The sequence below is a fragment of the Desmodus rotundus genome, chromosome 10, assembly GCF_022682495.2.
Source record: "Desmodus rotundus isolate HL8 chromosome 10, HLdesRot8A.1, whole genome shotgun sequence".
Lineage (NCBI taxonomy): Eukaryota > Metazoa > Chordata > Mammalia > Chiroptera > Phyllostomidae > Desmodus > Desmodus rotundus.
The window spans coordinates 11,544,703-11,568,514 of record NC_071396.1 but is presented as its reverse complement, the minus strand read 5'-3'; the positions used below and the strand labels follow the sequence as shown (position 1 = coordinate 11,568,514).

The window sequence follows — 23,812 nt, the reverse complement described above, 5'->3', positions numbered from 1 at the left end:
GGCTGGACTCGGCTGGGGTCAGTGAGGCCACTTTAATAAGGAAGCTTCCAAAAACTCAATGATCAAGTACTATCTGGATTGAGCACTTTTAAAAATGAAAATTAATGCCAAAATGTCAATCACCAGCAAAGAATCCAGTTTTAAAATAAAGGCAGTTAGTCTCTGAAATATTTGCTTTGGTTGACGTCACATTACTTCTAGTTAGACAATTCTCAGATTTCGATTTCGAGCCCTGACTCCGTTGATGAAAAGTGGAGACTAGGCCCTGTCTGGGTATTGTTGCCCTGATGCACCAAGGTTGTGGGTTCGATCCCTGGTCAGGGCACATAGAAGAATCAACCAATGAATGCATAAATATGTGGAGCAACAAATCAGTGTTTCTCTCCCCCAACTTTCTCTCTCTTTGAAAAAAATCAATAAAAAAAGAAGTTGTGTCTCTCTAGCTGCTTCTTGAACCATCTGGAAGGTCCACTTGGCAAAGGGCTGAGGCCTTGGCCTACAGCTGCGTGAGCAACCTGCATGGGCGTGGATCCCGCGAGTCCAGTTCCACCTTCAGTTGGCTGCAGCTTTGACCGACATCTTGACCGCAGCCTCACTGGAGACCCTGGGTCAGAACCATCCAGCTAAGCTGCTCCTTGCTTCTGTACCCTCAGAGACCACGAGGTAGGAAGTGTTTGGTGTTTTCACCACTAAGTCTGGAGATAATTTTTTACGCAGCAACTTCTCTCTCTCTCTCTCTGGAGAGATTTTGGCAGACCACTCCATTGGGCTGCACGAGTGTCCTGTTCCTTCTCTGTCACCTGCCCCAGGATTGGCACTGCCTGTGTGCTGGTGATACCCAGGGTTTTGGCTCCGCCAACCGAAACATCTTCCCAGAGCTTCCAGCCATCACGTCTGCTCCCAGGTTCCCTGTGATTTATGAAATCCCAAACCCAACTGCCACAGGCAAGAGGGACCAAGACAAGGAAATGTGATGCAGTACCCTGAGAGGTGTCCTGGAACAAACAGTGGACAGTAGGTGAAAACTAAGGCGATCTGAATAAAATGTGCGTTTTACTTAATAGTAACATGTTAACATTGGTTCAGTGATCATGGCAAAAATACCAGGCTAATGTAAGATGTTAATAATAGGGGAAATTCTGTGGGATCTGTGGGAGCTCTCTTTGCAATTTTTCTGTAAATATAAAACTGTTCTCAAATACAAAATTTATTTTAAAAACAGCAACATAAGGGCTAGACTAAAAAGTCATGAATATTTTAGAACATAAAGTCAGGGTGTGTGATAATATATACATATACACACGTATATATAGAGAGAGTATGTGTGTCAAATGTGTATATATATATGCCATATATGAAGGGTGTGATATATTAAAGAACTTCATATGAAAAGGTCTCACATAGACCTAGGAGTAAAGAAGGCATTCTTGAATAAAATGCAACAAAGAAAAGATGAATAAATCTGACTTCAAGAAAGTACAAAGCACTATAAATTTGAAGCGAAACCATGAAAAAGGGAGCATCTCAGCCGTGGTCTGGGGGAATATATTTGCCGTGCATATAGTCAAGAGAGGGTCTGTATCCAGAACGGAGAAAAAGTCGCTGCGAATCAATGAGGAAAGGACAAAGCACAGAACAAAAGCTGGAGGAGGAAATCTACACAGCTCAGAAACGTTGGAAAAGCCATTCAATCTTCCCGTTAGTCAGAGGACTGTGAAGTAGAGGCAGTACGATTCCCTCCCCTTCCCACCCTGTATTAAATTAGCAAAATGTGGGAGCGTAATTAAGAGAGGGCGAGGACTTGGGGACTGGTTTTCTCAGACACGGTTGGGTCTGCAAATTAATAGGGTCTTGAATAGCAACTTGGCAGAGTCTGATAAAACTAAAACATGCACATTCTTCTACCCAGTTCTCAGTATCTAACTTAGAGAAATAGATAAATATATCATATTTCCTTATATAAATATATGTTAACATATATACACAATATGCCAATATACTAATAGAATACCAATAGAGAAATACCCGTACACAGTTCCCAAACAGGAATGCTCAAAAATCTGCATTGTAGCATTGAAGATCCAAAAGCTTTAAGAGAAAACAAACATTAATAATAATTATTATTATAGAGAATTAGAATGGCATCTAACTTTTCATTAGCAATCCTACCTGCCCTGATCACTGGAGGTCAGTGGAGCAAATGCCGTAAGCATTCTGAGAGAAAGTCCTTTTTGAAGCTAGAATTCTACACCCAGCCAATCAAGTCAAAGGGAAGAGTGAAGACATTTGTAGACATGTAAGCTTCCTTTCTGAGAAAGTTACTTGAAGATGTATTCCAAGAAAATGAAGGAGAAAAGAAGAGAGGTAGAAAACAGTGGATTTGACCCAAAATAAGCAGTGAGGGGAGATACCAATGACAGCGGTATAGCAGGCCTTGGGAAGAGCCTTATCTAAGTTTAAGCCAGAGAACAGAGGTCTCTGGAAGAAGGGAAGATACTGCTAGAAAAAAAAGAAATTGGATCCTCTGAAATAGATGAAAAAAGGCTGAATAATTTTGAAGATATGATGAAGGCACATTATTCTTTTGTCAACAAGAAGAAAAGTCATCAGCAACTCTAAGAAAAATGAAAGGCCGAACAAGATCATAATCTAAATATGAAGCAAATTAAAATGAGGTATTAGGCCCGAGCTGCTGTGGCTCAGCGGACTGAGTGTCAGTCTGTGAACCAAAGGGTCACTGGTTGGATTCCCGGTCAGGGCACATGCCTGGGTTGCTGGCCAGGTCCCCAGTAGGGTGCCTGTGAGAGGCAACCACACACTGATGTTTATCTCCCTCTCCCCCTTCCTCCCCCTCTCTCTAAAAATAAATAAAATCTTTTAAAAAATGAGGTATTGGGAATAATTGATAGACTATATGAGAAAAGTGAATCCATTTGTCTTTGATGCCAGAAACACTTTTCTTTGGGTTTATTTTGGACCCAGAGTTTTAAAAAAAGTCATCTTAGCATCCTTTCCGGCTCTATAATAAATAATATTTATATAATCAAGGTAACGTAAATGTCATTTATTAGTTTTTCAGCATTTAAAGTCAACTCATAAACAAAGGACGGGACAGCATGTTCAGGTTTCCGGCTTTGACGATTGACGATGCAAAGTGTAAGGCACAGCTGGCAGAGGCTGGGAGACAGGGGGGGTGGGGGGGGTGGGCGACCCTGGCGGTCCCCAAGTTGTGTTGTGTGCGTTCGTTACTAATTTCCTCAATGAACACTGTCTAAAGCTCAAGGAGCAAGAAATAGAGGTTTTAGTATATTGTTTACATTTACAAAAGTGACAAAAAGAACTGAAAGGACCCACATGTTTGTTAAGAACGTGATAGGATGATGGAAGAAGAGCGACCTGAGCCGACCGTTCTTGTCCGGAGGGAAGGCATCAGACGTGATGGCTGGAGAGCGGGAAGGGACGCGTGGGGGACTATTGCTTTTCTTTGTAAACCTTCGCTATTTGATTTTGCAGGACAGAAATGTCTTTTTTAAGAAATTAAATTTATTGGGGTGACATTGGTTACTAAGGTCAGATGTGTCTTTGAACACACACACACACACACACACACACAAACAGGCTCTTTCGGAAACTCATCAGCTCCCACCAGGAGCCTCTCCGAGAGGCCGGCCAGATGCTCAAGGGACAGCTCAGAGTTGCATCGCAGAGGAAGCAGAAAGTGTCTGCAGGAGGTGTAGGGGCTGCTTGGTGGCTGGAGTGTCATGTTCCCTAACGCACACGCAGAGAGGGGGTAAAACACGCCTGGGCTTCTCACCAGTGGTGGAAGGCAAAAGCTCGTTTCCTTTCCGCGATAGCTGCAGCGCTGAGCTTTTGATAAAATGCTTAAGTTTCTGCGAAAAGGATCCGTCCCAGCAGGAGAGGGCTAATCCTACTGATTTTCAAATGACTCCAGGCTCATTATTATGTATTTTGTTTACTCAGCCCGCCTTTCCAATTACCTCTCAGAATGTGCAAATCCTCCTTCCCCGCTGGCTTTAGCCTGCTGGAGATTGGAGAATGGGGTAATGACCTCAGTGACAATCCCAGGGCCTTCCACTCAGTACCAACAGCCTCGAAAACACCCTGCAATCGGGGCCTTTAAGAATTTTCTATCTAGAGCAGGGTGATCGCAAAGACCTAGGGCCAAGAAGTCAGGTGAGGCCAGGAGCGCTGGCTCCCAGCTCTGGCTCTGACTGCTCCTGGCTGTGTCTCCCTGTGGCAGAGTGAAAGCAGAAGAACCTGCTGCCATAGATCAGCAATTTTCAACTGGTATCCTGCAAGATCCTGCAAGAATTTTAAAACCACGCACTACCTGACTGTTGAGTGGGGGGCACTGACCTCTTTCCCCTTAGATTGCCAGATAAACAAAGGACAACAGCCAATGTAACAGTAGCTCTTCCGTGTGAATGAATGAAAACGACACCTTTTGTTTTTGTCAGATCCGGGTAAAATGTTTTTAGTGGGCCGCAGACTTTTCATAATTAGTTTATGTGCGCCACGAGATGAAAAAGGGTGAAAATCGCTGCATGTACCGATGTTACCAGGTGGCTGGTCTCACGTCGGTTCAGATCAACCTGAAGTGCGTACAAGACACAGCGTTGCTCTGGGAAAGCGGACCCAGGGTTAGGCAGCAGTGTAGGAGACACTTGTCACTGTCTGTCCCTCTGCCAACTGTATGTGGTTTTCAGCGTTGAAGTTGTATGTGTTTACCCCTAGTTTCCTGAATGAATTCTGGCCTTAATGTGGACTGTGATCTCATGCCTCTTAATCCAAATTTCAGAATGTTTAGCAAAAAGAGGCTCATCTTTCCATTTCTCCCTCTCCCTCTCTCCCTCTTCCTCTCTCTCTCCCTCTCTCTCTCTCCCCAAATGTTGTCTAAGCTCCGTGCTAGGCATGACTACAGAATCAAACAGGAGGGTGTCCATCCATCCCTCGCTGAGCTGCTGCTTGGTTGGACGACTGCACACAGCCTGTGTATCCAGAAGGCCACAGGGAGTGTCTTCCAGCTGTTGTCATGTGGGACCACAGGCACCCAGAGCTCACAGCGATGCACTGGGCAGGGACAGATGGGGCGGTCAGAACACGAGGGGAGAATTTTCACGAAGGAAGGGAGGGAGGTATATCTTAGACTGACAGATGAGAACACTGCAAGGGTGAGAGCTGAAGGGCTTTTAGGCCTAGGAGAAAGAATGGGCCAGTCCAGGGCTGCTCTGTGAGAGGCCAGACGGCCGGTGGGCGCTGTGATGAATGAGGCAGAGCATGGGGGTGGGAGAGCCAGGCTGGGCCTGAGCAGAGCCTCCAGCCAGAGCCCTGGCTCCCTGTGGCCTTGGAAGTGACAGGTGAGGGACTACTCAGGCAGAGAGGCGCTGTTCAATAAGTGCCTTGGTCTCCTGCCTTCTGTGTCACTGTGCTTGAAAGTGAAAATGTTTGGACGTGCTGATGCTCTCAGGACAGACAGAAATGGGTGTTTGCAGGAGAGGGTGGTAGAGAAGAAATAGACATTGAACACAATTTTGTTCACTTAAGAGGGTTAGATAGTTAATTTGCATGTAATATGAATACATTTAGAGTATTCAGAGAGAGAAAAAGCCTTTCTGTTCACCTGTTCTTACTCTCGTTTTCAGGAAAGAGCTCAGGAAAAATTTCTTTTCCATTTTTTTTCTCTGATCGTTTTCTTTCCTCTCTTCACGGCCGATCAGGAAGCTGAGGAATCATCTGACCCGGCTTGGGTGACGGAAGTACACCCTTTGTGGTGTGACGGGCTGTTTTGTGCTCACGGGCCTGCGGTGCACTCCCCCCATCACCCTCACACTCCTTCCCAAGCCTAACGTGAGAAGCTTCAACACCAGGTTCTCACTGTGCCCCCCGCAAAGCCCACTCAGGAGGCCTGGGCTGGGGGCCAGGGTTCCTCGGTGGTTCCAGGCAGAAATCGCCACCTCCGGGGACAAATCCAGACCTGGTGGAAGGTGGGAGGTGCCAGGGTGGGGCTCGTGGAAAAGCTGTCCGGGGTTGAGGGGAGGTGAGGAAATGGGGGCCCTACACCAAAGCTCGGGGGCAGCTGGCCCTGTGGCTCCCCGATGGCCGAGCTGTGTGGAGTGACCCCAGGTCAAGGGGCACCACTGCAGGAACCACGGCATCCTGTCCAGAGAGACTGGGTGACCTCAAGGCGGAGGCGGGCTGGGTTGGAGGGGCCTGGCTTTTAAGTGCCCTCAGTCCCAGGTCTGCATGGGAGAGCGAAGTACTGGGTCCGGCACAAATAACGCCCCTCTTATATGACAAAATCTTTTATTACAAAATCACAAGCATGTAATTCTGTAACAAAACACTATCTCACTCAAGCACACCGTATGACATTTTAGGCAAAATGTTCACGTTAAAACTACAAATTATTACACCCATATTGGTACCCTACCAACCACACTCAAGCAGGCCTTACTTCTGCTGGGCCCTGTATTTGCATTCTCCTCCAGCATTTGTACGGTTACACGTGGAGCATCCACAACATAGCATCTCTGAGAAAAAGTCTACAGAAAATTTAAAAAATCCCTCACACCATAGGTTTGTGAATAGCATGGGCTTATCCGCCGTAGGAAGCCTTGGGAGGGAGAGGGCTGAGCTAGACAGTTTATACACAGTCTTCCCTCCCCCACGTCAGAACAGGCTGTTTACAGTCTTTCTGCTTTTCAGGGCCCCCCTGACCCCACAACTGACCCACCGGACTCCGGGCCCAGACCCACACTCAGAGGGGAGGCCTGGGCGCTTCCTCTGCATGACAAAGGTCAGCTGCCCTCCTCCTGACCACCGAGTCCCCATAAAAAGCCTCCCAATCCACACTCCTGGTCTTCTCTTGGCCACTAGCTAATTGCCCAATTATTTTATTTCCCCTGAGCAAAACTTCAGGCCGCCTGGAATCCACATTCAGGACCAGGAGCCTGTGTCCAGGAAGCTGCAGGAGTCTGGAAGTTGATCCTCTTGTCTGCCTGCTGCTCAGGCCTCCCCACCCAGCCCTGCCCCCACCCAGGGGTGACCGGGTCCCTCACCTACCCGGAGCTGATGGCCGCCTCCCAGCAGCTTCAGGGGGTCGGACAACACTGTGCACTGGGAACAGCTTGAGGGTGCAGAAGGAACTTGGGGCTGGGAATCGGAAGACACGACTGTGCAGGCATCCATCAGTTGTGTGAGCCTGAGGACATCGTCCCCTCTCGGAGCCTAGGTTTCTTAGCTCTAAAAACTGGGGGCAGGACAATGGTCTGGAGAGCCCATTTCAGCTCCGATTCTATAAAGAATCAGAACCATTTGTACACGTCCTCGGAAACTGCGACTTCAGGGGAAATGGAGTATAATGAAACCAATGTTACAACAGGCCAATTGACAGAAATGTTAAATTCCTATGGCATATTTCTGGTCACAAAAAATCACCAAACTTTTAATAAGACAGTCAAAACACTTCTAATATTAAACCTTGGGATAAATGTGAGCTATACAATGTATTTAAGAAAGATGAGTAAAAAACAGTAAAGTCATTATTTTCCAACCCGCTGATTCCAACGCAGGGTCGCCAGAGGTCTGAGCTTCTCCTCAAAGTTCAGGGTGCCAGGTAGGGCCACCCGTTGCAGGGCCCCTCACCCTCACCCCACGTCACTCAGACTAGGACAATGCAGACACGCTGGCGCCCCTTCCGTGCACGTCTTTGGGATGTGGGAGGGACTCGGAGTCCCTGGGGAGACCCACGCAGACATGGGGAGATTGTGCCAACTCCACGCAGACCATGCTGTGGCCAGGGAGTGATTTTTTCTTCTTTTCCTCATCAGCATTACAGCAAAATGCCCGGGAACCAAAATGATGTATTCAGGGACTTGCTGCAGAATCATCTCCGTCCGGTTCTCCAAAGTAACGGAGGAGGAGGAGGGTGTGGCACCTTGCTGGATGGACACCTCCTTAAGGGAGGTCCCCGAGATAGAGAAGGGTTCTCCATTTCCCAATGGTGGACCACTCGCCCAGGCTCTCGGTGGCCCCTCGGAGCTCTTGAAACCCACGCCCCCATCAGTGGGACCGGTCCTTGGTCAGCGACACCGGGGGTGACTGGGCCGTTCCAGTCCCCACTGAGCACTCAGCTCTAGGGGGTCTCTGTGCTGGGAGGCCAGCCAGCTCAGGAGCACCCGAGAGACGTCTGGGGTTTAGGGTGGCAGAGAATCCAGCAGAGGAGGGACCTTCCACTTGACTTTGTGTGCTGGAAAATGAAGTTTCAGTTAACTGGTCAGTTATACCCTGTGCAGAAGGGGCTCCTGACTGCTGGGGACTCCCATGGGTCCTCTGCCCGACCTGGAGGCAGCTCCCTGGTGGGAGGAGCCTATGTCAGTCAGGAAGCAGCAGCCCCAGGGCCTGGCCTCTCTCACACTTGTGACAGCAGGTCCGGGCTGAAGCCAGCCCCAGTGAGCTCCAGGGGTCTCGGTGTTTGGGGACTGTCAAAGGGCCCCTGGCATGCCTGGGTGTCATATCCTTGGCACCACCCTGGCCGGTGATAAGCCACAGGGCTTCCTCTCCCCCAGCGCCCAGGCTGGCGGACTTTGCATATTTATGGAACACCGGCCCAGAACAGAGCTTCAAGGGACCAAGGGCCACAGGCTCTGGGCTGCCTGTAAATGGGATACTTCTGCACCTTTTGGCCTGACGTGAGGCCCAAATGTTTGCATCAAGTCCTGTCCCTGCTAATCATCACTTGCAAAGAAAAGCAAAACGATTCTTTTGAAGAAGGCTACACTTGTCACAGAGCGAGCAGGAGGGCGTGTTTGGGCCCAACACAGAGGTGGCGCCTTATAGTTTCAGAATGTTCAAACTCTCTGAGATAGGAGCCCCAAGATGGGATTTGAACCCTCCTTGTGAATGACACCGATTCCGTGGAAATGGAAGAGGGAGAGGAAAGGAAAGGGGAGCCCTTGAAGTGGCAGAGGCCCAGTCCTCGCACCCCCTGAGATTCCCCTCGGGTACAACTGTCAAAATCTCGGTATTTCCTCTTGTCCTGTGTCGATATTTGGCAGAATCCCTGTTTCCTTCCCTTCAAGCAACCCTAGCTCTGGCACTTGGTAGCTGTAGGACCTTGGGCCAATCAGGTAAAGTTTTATGCCTCAGTTTCTTCATCTGTGAAATGGGAACAATAATGGGAACAACTTATGAGGATAAAGAGTTAAAGTACATAAAACGCTTAGAACAGTGAGCAGCCCATAAGCACTGTTAGCCATTATGAATATTACCAGCGTTGTTATCATTCCTCCCTTTCCCCAAATTCTAAGCTCCCCCCTAATTACTGAAGCCCCTCAAAGTACACGCACCTATGCACACAGTGGCAATTTATGCACTGTGTCCCCAGGCTCTCATCCAGGGGAAATCCCGCCCTTGAGCACCAGAAGGTTCTGTCTCCCTCAGCCTGGAATGTGTCGCGACCACAGTGGCAGGGGGGTGGCACGAGAGACCTGCTGGCGACAGAGCACCCCTATTGGGAAGGGGGAGTGGGAGGGGGATGCTCCCTGCCCACTGGGCCCCTTCACCCTCCTTCACCATCATCACTCACCTCCCAGGTGACAGGACACGGGTTTTGGGAAGGACTTCCTCCTGCACATCCTCGCATCTCCTGGGGCAGGAGGGGCCCGCTGGGGACAGATGACCTCCCCAGCCCTCCACTTGCGGGGCAGGTCCCTTCACCACGTGCTATTCTGACTTCACGTCGGGCGGGTGCTGACACCTGCCTCCTGGGGCTGTTGTGCGTCCAGGTCCAGAGAGCTCTGCTGGTTGTCACCATGTCGGGAAAAGCAACTGTGCAGATGACAGTGAACTTTGTCTGGGCTTACTATGTACCAGGCACTGCTGCTGCATTTAATCCTCCCACCAGCCCCGTGGCGGAGCCCCCTGCTATCGCCCCTCCTTCAGACAGAGTGAACTGCAGCACCGAGTAGTGAAGGAACTCGCAAGCAGGTCAGACAGCCAGTGAGCAGCATATGTGAGCCCAGCCTGTCTAAAATGGGTGTTTGAGGAGGCCCAGGGGGCTCCCACCCCGCCCAAAGTGCCCAGAACCTGTGGCTTTGGGCAGGACAGGACTCTGGGCAGCTCTGGCCTCTGCCTTCCGGGTTCCTGTACCTGGAGCCCTGTCCGGGCATGGCATGGGCTTGGACGGACTGCTGGTGACGGGGCCAGCGGCCATGCTCCCTGCATAGCCCACTCCCCAGGACGATGCCGGGCTCGCATTCTGCCAAGACGCTGCAGAAATCTCTCTCCCGGGCACTTGCAAAGAACCAAGCTGCCAGATTTCTATCTGGACAGCATCTAGCTTCCTTCTGTCACAAGGGAGGACCGGGTCCCCCAAGGGACTGTGGAGAGGAGGGGGGCTTGCAGGGAATGGAGAGAGATGACTCAAGGGGCTTCTGCGAAATGCCCTGAGCAGGGCCTGGCCCAGGACCACAAGAATGCAGATCACTTTCCCTGCTTCCTTCTCAGCAAGCAAACCCAGGCTGGCCCCCAGGAAAGGGACTTCCACAGCTGGCTCTGGCTAGTGGGACTTTTTTGCAGAATAGTCTTGCTTTTTCTTAGACTAGGACTGGGATAGAGCCAGGGAAATTCAATAGGCACTAAGATTATTACTGAGCTGCCAGACAGCAGCGGCCAGAGGCCCCCACCATATAGCGTCCAGGCAGGCTTCGTGCCCTTCCCAGACAGCCCCTCCTCAGGGCTCGGGGACCTGTCTGGCTGCAGAGCTCCCAGGAGGGTGAGGGGTGTGACCTTCCCCCCTCACCACCCAGGCCCAGCCCAGGGCTGCTATAAAGCTGGCCCAGCCTGGCTCTCAGCACACCCAGCTGGGACCCTCCCAGACCCTCCTCAGGGGACACACAGCTCTGCTCCTCCTCCTGAGTGGCACCATGAGGTCCCTGTGGCTCTGCTGGGCGCTCTGGGCGCTGCCCCTGACGGGCCCCGGGGCGGCCGTGACCGAGGAGCAGATCCTGAGCAGCCTGCTGCAGCAGCTGCACCTCAGCGAGGTGCCCGTCCTAGACAAGAGTGACATGGAGGAGCTGGTCACTCCTGCCCACGTGAGGGCCCAGTACGTGGCCCTGCTGAGGCGTAGCCATGGGGCCCCCTCCCGAGGGAAGAGGTTCAGCCAGAACTTCCGAGGTGAGGCCTCCCTCCCTGCTGCACCCTGAGCCTTGGGGGGAGGGGGCTGAAACTGGATGTGCCCAATTTGGGAAGGCTGCTGGGGCCCCTTTCTGGGGCTGGGATGCACCCCCTGGGTGCCCAGAGACAGACCCAAGTGCCCAAGGTGAAGATTCTCATGTTCAACATCGCAGCTGACCCTGTTAGCTCAGGGCCCAAGGGCTGCCCTTCCTGCTCCTGGGGATTGTTATAAACGGCTACAGACAGGCCCCAGGGGGGTTTCTAGGTAACCAGGTTTGGTTCTCTCTCCACCTGGCCACCACCTTAGTGGTCCTATTACCCTCAGAGGTCCCCTGGGGCCTGGAGAGGCCCCGCTGACCCTGCTGTTGTCCCCAGAGGTGGCCAGCAGGTTCCTGGTGTCCGAGGCCTCCACGCGCCTGCTGGTGTTCAGCATGGAGCAGAGGCTGCCCCCCAACAGCGAGCTCGTGCAGGCGGTGCTGCGCCTCTTCCAGGAGCCGGTCCCAGAGGCCGCGCTCCGCAGGCATGCGCTGCTCTCTCCACGCAGCGACCGAGCCCGGGTCACCGTCGAGTGGCTGCAGGTCCGGGATGATGGCTCCAACCGCACGTTCCTCATTGACTCCAGGTGGGGAAGCCCTGGCTAGGATGTTTATGGGGAGAAAGTGGGACACGGAGTTAGGCGTGGCGGGTGTGGGGCGGGAAGGGGCCGGCCTGTCCTCAATAGGAGGGGGATGGGAGGGAATGGAGAGATTTCCCCAATCTCCAGCCCTCGGCGCAAGCCTCTGTCTCCGCCTGGTGTCGCAGGCCCGTGTCCATCCGCGAGAGCGGCTGGAAAGCCTTTGATGTGACCGAGGCCGTGAACTTCTGGCAGCAGCTGAGCAGTCCCCGGGAGCCCCTGCTGCTGCAGGTGTCGGTGCAGAGGGAGCACCCGGGTCCGCTGTCCTCCAGCTTCCACAAGCTGGTCCGCTTCTCCTCCCAGAGGCCATCGGGCACTCGGCAGGGCGAGCCCCAGCTGGAGCTGCACACCCTGGACCTCAGAGAGTTCGGGTAGGTCCCAGTGGGCAGGAGCGGACTGCGGTCCAGGACCTCGACCCCTGGACTAGCTGGGTGGGTGGGTGCAGACAGCCCAGGATGCAACCCATTCCCCACTATATGTCAGTTTCTAATGGTGGAAATTTGTATTATTCAAACGTTTTATTGAAAAACACCTTCAGATATTTTCAATGGTTTTTGTGTTGTCATTGACACATACATTATTCTAATCATCTATTTTCATTTTACCCTTTTCCATAATTAATTCTTTGAAACATATTAGCATGAGCTGTTACTAAGTTGAACAGCTTTCATCTGGCATCTGTGAATTCTTTCTTCAGGGGACACATAATAGGCCTTTGGAATCATACAGCCTGGGTTCTGTGTAGCTCTGCCTTCTACTGGCCGCAGGGCCTCCTCTGGCATGACACTTCACGCCTCTGGGTCTCAGTGTCCTCTTGTGTAATAGGGATAAAGCTGGACCCTCAGCGAGGTTCACGTCAGGATAAATGCAGGTGCCATCTGAGCTAACATATGTGAAGTGCCTGCCCCGGTGGCTGGCGTATGAGGAAACCTTTAGTAAACAGCAGCTGATTTATGTTTTGGGTGTTTATTCATTCACCATTTTTTCACACACATCCAGCTTTTTTAACGTCATGAGAGATGGATCATCCAACTTCCCCCCAGATGACCCCCAAGGTCTTCCCTAGGCCCCCTGACCTCCACTCTCCCAGCTGACCTCTGACCCTGCCTCTCCTTGCCCCCACAGAGCTCAGGGCAACTGTGACCCTGAGGCGCCAGTGAGCGAGGGCACCCGCTGCTGCCGCCAGGAGATGTACATTGACCTGCAGGGGACGAAGTGGGCTGAGAACTGGGTCCTGGAGCCCCCGGGCTTCCTCGCCTACGAGTGTGTGGGTGCCTGCCAGCAGCCCCCGGGGGCCCTGACCTCCAAGTGGCCACTTCTGGGGCCAAGACAGTGCATCGCCTCAGAGACGGCCTCGCTGCCCGTGATTGTCAGCATGGAGGAAGGAGGCAGGCGCCGGCCGCAGGTGGTCAGCCTGCCCAACATGAGGGTGCAGAAGTGCAGCTGTGCTTCGGACGGGGCGCCCGTGCCCAGGAAGCTGGAGCCGTAGGTGCTGGGCAGGGCCACTGAGGCCTCTGGCTAAACACATTCACAGAAGCAGGTCTTAGTGTAGGTTGTAGTTTTCCACTTAGCAAGTTTCCCTGCCTCAATTAGGGCCCGTATTTTACCTCTCCGAGTGTTTCTCCATTTCTTGTCCTTCTGTCCATCACCCTAAGCACTTATACGAGTGACTAATGCCCTTTGGGGTTGCTGAGTAGGAAATCCTGGTGTACTTGTTAGCTGGCATAGCTGAACATGGATAGATTGTCTGCTAGGAGCTTCTGTTCTCTGGCAAATTCTCAGCTGAGTCGGGGACAACACACCCCATCATAAGGGCTGGGGAGTTCAAACTCGTTTACTCTATTACATAATGAATTAAAACAAAACCCTACCCCCCCCCCCCATTTCCTCTAGATAGGGAGGGTGTCCAGAAATGAAGCCCCATCTCCCCAATGTCGACTCATTTCGGACCCTGAGAGGGTGCTGAGGGAGGCGCAATGGCTTCAGGCCAGTGCCAGCGGCCCGGGAATCAGGACAGCTGGTTATTGAATCTACCAGGGCGACAAGCTGTGACCTCTAGCAAACGTAGAAGCTTTTGAGCCACCCGTGCTATTCTTGTGAAAAAGAGAAGCTGGGTCTTAGCTCTCAGACGTCGTTGCCCTGGGGATCAGACAGCCTTAACCTCAACCCCCACCCCCCAACCCGCACCAAGGCGAACACTGCTCGCACATATTTAGTTACTTCTCCCCCTGCTTTAGATGATAGGCCACCAGTTAATACCACATGTATTTAGTTTTCCATTATTACTTAGCAAAAAAACCCAATTGAATGTTGATAACCTGCTGGAATAAAAGTGGTCTCACTCTGTGTCTCTGTATTTAATTTCTAGTACTTAATAACCCCTATGTAAAGTACTCCTTTACACAGGAGACGGGCGCACAGCCCCGGCCCGGCCTTGGATTGGCCCGTCCCGAGCTCCCGGCCGCGGATTGGCTGCCTGGGCGGGGCGGGGCGGCGAGGTCTGTGTGTGAGCGCGGAGGGTGGGCGGATCCGTGCCGGAAGCTGCGGAAACACCGGAGATTCGACTTCCGCGTCCCTAGCACCCTGGGTCGGGTCTTCTCTCGCTCCGCCTTTTTCGTGCGGTACCTCTCGGGCCGCGTTGCGCGGATTCCTGCAGCTGCCGGGTGGACGCCGAGCCCAGGACCATGAGCGTGGGCTTCATTGGCGCGGGCCAGCTGGCCTGTGCGCTGGCTCGGGGCTTCACGGCCGCAGGTGAGCGCGTGGTGGCGGGAGACCGAAGCGCGGGTGGCCTGTTAAGTAGCAAGAGCCTTGTGTCAATGTAAGGGATCCAGGGGGAGAGGGAGGTCGACACAGTGAGCATGGCGGGCCTTGATTCTGCTTTCCCAGGGAAAGCGTAGGGACGGGGTGGGCCATGATCCCCAGTTGAAAAGCCCTGTCTGCTGTAGGCGTCCTGTCGGCTCACAAGATCATAGCCAGCTCCCCGGAAATGGACCTGCCCACGGTGTGCGCGCTCAGGGTAGGTGGGTCAGAGGGGTGTGGGGGAGAGGGAGGGGGCCCAGGAGGAAGGTTTGGGGCCCTGAGCTGGTCATCAGCCAGCTGACTTTCCCCACCATCTGGAGCATCAGGATCCCCCCACCTTCCCTGGGACAGATCAGTGTGGTGAGAACACCCAGATCAACCGGCTGGGGTTCAAATCCAGGCTGTGGGGTGGTTAGACTAATTGAGGTAGTATGTGTGGAAAGCGCCTGGCACATAGTAGGTACCCAGTAAACACTCCTTTGTCTTCGTGGACTGTGTGTCCTTAAGGTACGCTGAGCCTCAGTTTCCTCATTTATAAAATGGAGGCCACAGTATCCTCTTTGCTGAGTTACTCTGAGGCAGGAATGAGCATGCAGGGAAAGAGCCTGGCAAGTTAGTTGTTCCTTTCTCTAAAAAAGAATATCGGATATCCTAAGTCTGCACCTAAACCTGGGCGGTGTGGGAGGGGATGTCTAATAAGGCAGATGACAGGCAGTGTCTGTGCCTAGGATGGCTGACGTTCCCAGCCCTGCAGGGCCCTGCTTCTCAGCTTGGAGCCTTCACACAGTCTGAGAACAAGTGTCCATGGTTGGGACAGGGCCTGACCCAGCTCTGCTTCCGACCATTGGGTCCTAGCATTTCATATTCTCTTTGTCACTTTCCAGCTGTGGAGACTTCTTACCTGGCAGAGGGGTGGGTGCCTTGGGTGCTAGAGTATTGGTGGGGGGTGTGCGACAGTCATTTCCTGGTTGCCATGGAGAAGCTTGTTCATGCTCTGCACTGGTGCTCACTTGCCCAGTACCACACTGGACAACTTTGTGCAGCAGGGTAGGGGCAGGCCCCGAGGGACAATGCAGGGAATTCCAGGCTGCAGTGGGCTGAGTATAGGCTTGGCAGGGGTCCAGCTGCTCCGTGGGAGGGCCTGTGCCTGGTGATGCTATGAGCTGGGTGGTTCCCTCCTGCAGAAGTTGGGGGTGAACCTGACCCGGAACAACAAGGAGGTGGTGAGGCACAGCGACGTCCTGTTCCTGGCTGTGAAGCCACACATCATCCCCTTCATCCTGGACGAGATTGGGGCTGACGTCCAGGCCAGGCACATCGTGGTGTCCTGTGCAGCCGGCGTCACCATCAGCTCTGTGGAGAAGGTGCCTGTCTCAGCTCCGGTGCCCCGCTGGGAGGGGAGGGGTGGGTGCTAGTGGGAGCTGCGCCCTGGCCACTCACCCGCCCTCCTCCTTGTTCCAGAAGCTGCTGGCGTTCCAGCCGGCCCCCAAGGTGATCCGCTGCATGACCAACACGCCTGTGGTGGTACGGGAGGGGGCCACGGTGTACGCCACAGGCACCCACGCCCTGGTGGAGGACGGGCAGCTGCTGGAGCAGCTCATGGCCAGTGTGGGCTTCTGCGCCGAGGTAGAGGAGGACCTGATCGATGCTGTCACCGGGCTCAGCGGCAGCGGGCCTGCCTATGTGAGGCCCTCATATACTTACTCAGCCATCTGGGGACCCAGGGGAGCAAGATGGGATGGCAGGCAGGCTGGGCTTTGGGTGCAGCTGGCTGGTGGTGGAAGCTGTTGCTTGGCACTAGCTCCAGTCATCAGGAAAAGCAGACCCTCAGGGTGCCCTCGAGTGTCTGTGGCCCCAAGACTCAGTGAGTATCTCCGCAGGCGTTCATGGCCCTGGACGCGCTGGCCGACGGCGGGGTGAAGATGGGCCTGCCACGGCGCCTGGCAGTCCGGCTGGGGGCCCAGGCCTTGCTGGTCAGTATCTTCCCTCTGCACTTCTGGACCAGGGTGTGGGCTGGGGGGTCTTGAGGGGCAGTGTGCTGGGGACAGGGCCTGGTTGGGAAGCTGGGAGGAGGACGGGGGAGCCTCTCCCGGGGCGTGCCTGCAGTGTGTTTCACTCATATCCCCTTCTGCTCTAGGGGGCTGCCAAGATGCTGCTGGACTCAGAGCAGCATCCAGGCCAGCTCAAGGACAATGTCTGCTCCCCCGGGGGGGCCACCATCCACGCCCTGCACTTCCTAGAGAGCGGGGGCTTCCGCTCCCTGCTCATCAATGCCGTGGAGGCCTCCTGCATCCGCACACGGTGGGTCTCTCTCTCCTCCGCCCAGGCCCCCGCTTCCCAGCGGGCTGCTCTGGGCTGGGCCCTGTCCAGCAGGACCAGCCGTCTCTGGTGTCACGAGCAGTGTTGGAGTCTCTGCTGTGTTTATAATCACGACCTTCTGGCTAATGGCTTGCAGACTTTACCTCATTTAGTTCTCGCTACAGTTCTGATAGTTGGGATTAGCTTTGATTCATAGGTGAGGATGTTGAGACTCAGTTTTCCCAAGGTCAAACAGCTAATAAGGGATAGAGGCAGGATTCAACTTCAAGTCCATGACTTTAAACCCTGTGGCTTTCCACACTCCCCCACCCCATGTGATCACAGATACCAGCTGGCATTCTGTGTCTGTGTGGTGACCCTGACCCATACTTAGTTAAAGAGCACTTTTGAGGAGTTGGGGGGAGTGCTTGGTTGGCCTTCTAACTTTGGGTGGTATCAAGTCAACAAGGGTTGGGGGTTATGTGGGTGGGGAAGCCTTGAGAAGTTCTGCTACAAGGCTTAGTGCCTTCCCCCTTAAACCCTTCTGGGCTTTGTCTTCAGAGAGCTACAGTCCATGGCTGACCAAGAAAAGGTCTCCCCAGCTGCCCTCAAGAAGACCCTCCTGGACAGAGTGAAGCTGGAATCCCCCACAGTGTCCACACTGACCCACTGCAACTCAGGGAAGCTCCTCACCAGAAACTCGTCCTCGGGAGGCAAGAAGGACTAAGGCAGCCCCGCCGCCCTCTGGGACCAGAGCCCTCGCCTGTGGGGGCCGCACAGGGCAAGGGCAGGTTCAGGTAGTCGGCAGACCCTGGGTATAAAAACCTCCTTCAATCTGTTCAGGCCAAGCAGCCCTAGTTGCCCCTGCTGTTCCAGGTTAGAAGATGCTTGGAAGGGGCGGTTGGTGCCAGAAGCCAGAGGGAACCCTGCCCACCTCCCACTGTCAGACCCAGCTCAGGTGGGAGGGTCTGGGGAGGACCTTCAACGCTGGTTCTCCGACCGGAGCCCACAGTGGGGTCCGCTGATGCCACGTCAAGGGCGTGAGAGGACAAAAATGACAAGGGCGCTTTGAATCTAGAGCGAGCGGCTTAGAATGGTCACAGTCCGCACGCACGAAAGGAGACCGGGCAGTATTTCACTCTTGCTTCACAGATGCACCAGTGAGAGTTCGTTGTTTTTGCTGAGTTTAGCTGCTTTAATAAAGTTTTATTTTTTGTTATCCTGCTTTTCTTATGCTTCATCGTAAGTCATTCTAGAGAACTTGAGGCCCTGACCAGGTGCCCCTGCTTCTGTGGGCACTAAGTAGGGATGAGAGGGAATAAGGGGCCAGGCCTTGACTGCTGAAATGACGCTGCTCCAGCCCGGCCCCCAGGGTCAGGGTCAGGGTCAGGATCAGGGTATTATGTTCTAGGATGGGCCAGAGCTCATGGCAGAGAAGAGCCAAGTGGCCTGTGAGCCCTGGCTCCTCTGACTGCCCTCTAAGGGAGCCGCTGTTTTCTTGCTCATTTTGTAGAAGATGCCAAAGCCTAGAAGGGTTAAGTGACCCCAGTTAACTGCGGTCTGGTGAGTCTGTCCGAGTTCTTCGTTGCTGCCTCTCGGGGCTGAGGCTGGGTGCGCCGGCCACACAGGCTGAGCCTGCGGTTTGCCCACAGGCTCGTGTGCCTGGCGCTTGGCCCCGGGGCGTGCTGTCTGTGCCATGGCTTCACAGCAGCTCTGAGTTCAAACCCTAGTTTCTACCACTTTCAGGGAGGCCGCCTTGGAGAAGTCACTGCATGTCTCTGACCTCAGGTGTCGTGCACCGTGGAATGGAGATCATGCTTCCCGTAAAGGTTCGGGCGGATGTGGAATGAGGTCCTGGGGACTTGCTCAACAAAACACATGACCACGGGAGACCCCTCGCCCTTCACCTTCCCGCTAAGGAGGAAAGAGCAGAGCCTTCTCTTCCCCTGGGGTCCGGGCACCCCTGGCTGCAACTCCAGTCCTGAGAGCTCACAGGGAAGGCGCCTTCCTACGGGGCCGAAGTGAGAACAGTGTTAAAAGCTATCATTACGAAGCCCCCACTATATGGCGGGCCCTTGGCAGGTCCCTTACATAAGATCTCGGCCTTAGTTAGCTAGGTATAATTTAAGACTAACGTAAAGCTCGAATAGGTTAAATAAGTTGCCCAAAAAGATTTGAATGGATATTTCACCAAAGAAGATATACCAACGGCAAGGGAGCACGTGAAAAGATGCTCAGTGTCTTTAGTTACTAGGGAAATGCAACCCCAGACCCAATGAGATAGCTTTTCACACCCACTCTTTTTAGTTGAAAAAACCATGATAAATGTTGGTGAGGATGTGGAGAAATGAGAACCTTCGTGTGTTGCTGGTAGGAATGCTGCAGCCACTTTGGGAAAAGTCTGGTAGTCCCTCACAAGGTCAAGGTGAGTACTGTATGACCCAGAAATTTCACTGCTAGGTATTTCCCTCCCAGGGGAAGTAACACCACGTGTCCACACACAGGAACGTGCGCGGCAGCATCATTCATAACAACTGAGAAGTGGAACAACCCGTGAACTGGTGGGTGGATGAACACACTGTTACACCCGCAGGGGGGAAAATTATCCAGCAGTAACAAGGAAGGAAGTGCTGATACCTGCTATGTGATGAGCCTCAAAACATGTTTTAATGAAAGACACCAGTCACCAAGTCCACAGAATATGTGGCTCCGTTTACGTGGACAAGACAGGTGGTGGCTGCCTCGGGCTGGGGTGGGAAGGGGAAGAGCATGGGGTTTCTCTATGGAGGGGTGCAAGTGATTTAAAGTGAGGTCGTGGTGATGCATTTTAATTTAAAAAAATTGATTTTAGAAAGAGAGAGAAACCTCAATTTGTAGTTCCACTTCCTTATGCATTCACTGGTTGATTCTTAAATGTGCCCTGACCGGGGATCGAACCCACAGCCTTGGCATATCGGGACGACGCTCTAACCAACTGAGCTGCCCAGCCAGGGCGAGAGCGTGGTGATTGTTGCACAAGTCTGTACGTAGACAGCAATCGAATTACACAAAGTAGGTGAATTTCATGACATGTAAATTACACTTCATAAAACTTAAAAAAAATGAAATAAGTTGCCCGTTTTCATTAGGAAGGGGTATCAGGTTTGAAATCCGTGTCTGAGGCCAAATCCTGTCCTCTCTGCACTCGGCCTGCTGGTGAGCTGTCCAGGGTGACAGGAGATGGTCCGCTCTCCCCCTCTCCTCTGTCCTGCTCTGAGGCCACCCCCTTTCCAGGCCTAAATCCACCAACACACGTTTCCTGAGACCCTACCAACTGCCAGGCCTCGGCTCCTGCTTGGGGCGTAGACCTGGCTCAGGTGAGTCCTCATCTGCCAAGAACCCACTGTCTTCACCTCTGGGCTTCGACCAGGTATGGTGAGGGCCAGATCTGACTGAAGGAGGCTGTCTTCCAGGGAGAGGGAGAAGGGGTCACCCTGTGGAAAACAGTTCAGGTCATCTTTCTCTTAGACCTCAGGCCCACCCTCCCAGAGCCACCTTCTCACCGGGCTGGCCGGCCCTGGGGCTGGAGCTGCGGGCAGTCAGCTGGAGGCTGGCCCAGGGGCCCCAGAGCGTCAGGCTCTGGGCAGAGGTTCTGGAACTTTGCCTCTGTCTCACCAGGTGCCTGAGCCACAGGAAAGCACCTGAGTGCCCCCTGTAAGCATTTAGGAGTAAGAGCTGGATGTTTAAGGTCAGCGCTGCATCTTCAATAAACATGTGTTGAACGCTCCCTCTGTGCCGAGTGTCCTGTGAGGCCTCAGGGTGCCCTGGTCAGTCATGCGCTGTCCTTGTTCTGAGAGGCACAGGGGCTAAGGACAGATGTGGACACAAGGAGACGTGGGAAACAGAGGAAGGCGGAGGCAAAGGTGGCTCAGAGGAGAGGGGTCAGAGAGGAAGGAGGGGGACTAGCCAACTCCCTACCCCTGACCCTTCCCCAGTAACCACCCCCTTAGGACCCCTGGGGCATCTGTGCCTGCAGCAGGACTCAGTCCCCATTTCATAAGTGGCTTCTCTAAGGACCCCAAACCTCTGTCCCAACTGTGAACAACAGTCACTTTGAGGAAGTGGGATTATGGTTAATTTCTCACTTGATTTTTTTCTTTATTTTACTTTAGATCGCTGACTGCTATAAACAGGCTTGATTTCCATAGCGACACACCATGCTTCATCCGTGTCCCTAGGTGACTGTTACTAAGCCATGCTCAGAGGGACACTGGAGAGCCTGACTCCACAGCCTGGTGGCACCTTAGCAAGTGACAATGTGGCCTCGACATGGTCCCTCCCCTTTCGGCAACCCACACACGGCAGGGTTTCCTCTTTTGTCAGATGGGAAGCCCAGCTGATGTCCCTTGTCAAGCAGCTTTTCATGTGTAACTTAAAGCATGGAAACTTCTTCAATAAACAAACATGTATTTTCTTTCCAAGTGTCAGGCACCGAATTTTGTGTTCAAGACACATAATCTCACTTCATCTTTTTTTTTTTTAAAGATTGTATTTATTTTTGGAGAGAGGAGAAGGGAGGGAGAAAGAGGGAGAGAAACATCAATGTGTGTTTGCCTCTCGTGTGCCCCCTACTGGGGACCTGGCCTGTAACCCAGGCATGTGCCCTGACTGGGAATCGAACTGGCGACCCTTTGGTTTACAGGCTGGCACTCAATCCACTGAGCCACAGCAGACAGGGCCTCACTTCATCTTTAATTGAATAATTATAATGTACTTATTATTTCCACGTTTTACTGGTGGAAACACTGAGGTTGGGCCAGTTAGGAGCGCAGTCAGGATGAGGAAAGGTCCGGCTGCCTAAAACCAAGATCCGTCTTCCAGCGGGCATTCAGACGAGGCTGGACGAGGAGCTGGGGGAAGTGGTGGGTGCCTGGGGAGAAGAGCCAGAGCCCAGGGTGGGGGCAGGACTGGTCCCCAGGGGGTGGGGACCTCGCTTTGAGAGTGCCTAGGCCCTGGGAAATCCAGAGAAGTAGACATTTAATTTTTTTTCTGTTTTATAGAGGCAAACAAAGCCATCACCTTTTCCTGCCTTTTTAATTAAGAGGAAGGAACAGGAAATGAGAGTATTTTTGGACTTCCTTTTCCAGCAGCACTGCCGCATCTCCCTGCCAGGCTCCTTTTGTCCTAAACAGACCTGTCTGTATCTGCTGAAGGCCCTGCCTTCCATGACCTCGCCTGCCCCTCCTCACCCCTCCCGCCCCGACTCCCAGCCCTTCACTGGCCCTTAGCATCCTGGAACTTACTCCATTGCTCATTTTCTCATGAACACTATGCTTTGCTCTTTAGCAGCACTTTTGAGCTGACAAGATGCTGTCCTCATCACATCCCACAGAATGCTCACAGCGATCCTGGAAGGCAGGTGGTGGGGTTGGGGGGTGGGCAGGGTGAGCAGCCCCATCTGGCACGTGGAGAACCCAAGGAAGTTATCTAAGGCAACTAGGGGAGCTGGAACCAGGATCCCGGCCTTCGATTCCAACTCCTCTTTCCGACTTCTCTCCCACTCGTCTCACAGATGAGCTCTCAAGGACAGCAGGTGGCTCCTAAAAATGTCCTTTACACAGTAGCCCGCTGAGGAAAGCTAGTCCTGGAAGCCCAGCTCTGTCCCGGTTGTCCAGCTGCAGAGGAAAGTCCCCCTTCACCACTAGATGGCACCAGACTCTAAGCAGTGACCACCCAGGCCGCTCGGTACTGGCGAAGAAATCCCGCGTGCCTGGTCCGGTCCTGGGGAGAAACCTGATCAGAGAGACCCTCCCCTGCTTGGTGCCCGGTGTGCCAGCTGTGGCAGGTGACTTTGTGTATTCACAGAGCAGAACAGCTTACTGTTTGTTAGAGATGGGAGCACTTGAATCTTCTTTCTTGGAAATGCCCTTGCCCTCTGCCTCTCGCCATCGTCACTGTCACCCCAGGTGGGAAAGGCAGGACAGCAGTCATCCTGGCTGCCCACACACCTGGGCCCCTCCCCTGGGTGGCTGAGGAAGACGAGCCTTATCGGCTGCCTGCTGTGTTCAGGCTTCTTGTAAGTCATCTGAACCAATACGCAGAGGCCTGGAGAGATCGTTCACTTACAGTCATTTGACCTTGGGCTACCTACCTCACCCTCCAGGAAGTTATCTGCGGGTGTGAGGACAACAGCTGTCCCCACTTGGAAGGGCTGCGGTGAGGATTAAGTGGGATTAAGGGCTGGGCTGGTGTCTGGCAGGAGGTGAGCTCGAAAAACTTAAGTTGCTGTGGATTTGATGGTTGTTGTTTAGGAAATGGAGTCTCAGAGGAGTTAGCTAGGAGGACAGGCCCCTGACACAGGGACTGGTGGAGCCCGAGCTCTGGTCTCGGGGGGCACATGGCCCCTGTTTCCCGGGCATCACTGGCTCCATGGCAGGTGCCCGGATTTGGTTCTCAAACCAATCGATTGCCAGTCTTTTTAAATTAATAGAAATGGAGAGGAAACTAGCATTTATGAGTTCTGTTTCCAATCTCAATACCCTCAACTCTCCAAAATGCTCCCTCTCTCTGGGCCTCAGGCCTACCCTTATCCGGAGGCTCCCCCACTGTTTTTGCTCACCCCATTTCCTCCCCTGGAAATGCCTTTGTGTCTTCTCTGCCTCTCTGAGTGTGGCACATCCTCATCTCCTGCCTAAATCTCAGAATCAGAGCTTCTCCCGACCCTCAGCCAGCGTGAGAGCCACTGCCCGGCACGATCCCTTGCGCTGGACAAGTGCTCGTGAAACTGAGTGGAGCCGACCGTGGCCGGCAGCCGACACTCCCGGGCATCCAGGGAGATAGACCAGAAAGATGAAAAGCCAAGAGTAT

General features: G+C 53.3%; 2 protein-coding genes across 2 annotated transcripts; both read left to right on the top strand.

Annotated features, from left to right (window-relative positions):
* The first annotated feature begins 10,768 nt into the window (after window positions 1-10,768).
* Window positions 10,769-14,199, top strand: LOC112318905 (left-right determination factor 2-like). The gene is made up of 4 exons (XM_024576141.3): window positions 10,769-11,196; window positions 11,572-11,818; window positions 11,998-12,240; window positions 12,995-14,199. Exons 1-4 carry the CDS (start codon window positions 10,947-10,949, stop codon window positions 13,356-13,358), a joined length of 1,104 nt encoding a protein of 367 aa, XP_024431909.2. The 5' UTR covers window positions 10,769-10,946; the 3' UTR covers window positions 13,359-14,199.
* A 203-nt stretch (window positions 14,200-14,402) lies between these two features.
* Window positions 14,403-18,185, top strand: PYCR2 (pyrroline-5-carboxylate reductase 2). Its single transcript, XM_024576029.3, has 7 exons — window positions 14,403-14,620; window positions 14,815-14,885; window positions 15,853-16,032; window positions 16,130-16,351; window positions 16,549-16,641; window positions 16,806-16,969; window positions 17,528-18,185. The coding sequence occupies exons 1-7, from the start codon at window positions 14,554-14,556 to the stop codon at window positions 17,691-17,693; spliced, it is 963 nt and encodes a 320-aa protein (XP_024431797.1). The 5' UTR covers window positions 14,403-14,553; the 3' UTR covers window positions 17,694-18,185.
* The last annotated feature ends 5,627 nt before the right edge of the window (window positions 18,186-23,812 follow it).

What these genes read in the sequence shown, in the direction of transcription:
- LOC112318905 (XM_024576141.3), top strand. Translation starts at nt 10,947, where the DNA reads ATGAGGTCCCTGTGGCTCTGCTGGGCGCTCTGGGCGCTGCCCCTGACG. An exon ending in GTTCAGCCAGAACTTCCGAG is followed by an intron (nt 11,197 to 11,571) that starts GTGAGGCCTCCC and finishes TGTTGTCCCCAG; the next exon opens with AGGTGGCCAGCAGGTTCCTG. An exon ending in CTGGACCTCAGAGAGTTCGG is followed by an intron (nt 12,241 to 12,994) that starts GTAGGTCCCAGT and finishes TTGCCCCCACAG; the next exon opens with AGCTCAGGGCAACTGTGACC.
- PYCR2 (XM_024576029.3), top strand. Translation starts at nt 14,554, where the DNA reads ATGAGCGTGGGCTTCATTGGCGCGGGCCAGCTGGCCTGTGCGCTGGCT. An exon ending in GCGGCAGCGGGCCTGCCTAT is followed by an intron (nt 16,352 to 16,548) that starts GTGAGGCCCTCA and finishes GTATCTCCGCAG; the next exon opens with GCGTTCATGGCCCTGGACGC. An exon ending in GCCTCCTGCATCCGCACACG is followed by an intron (nt 16,970 to 17,527) that starts GTGGGTCTCTCT and finishes CTTTGTCTTCAG; the next exon opens with AGAGCTACAGTCCATGGCTG.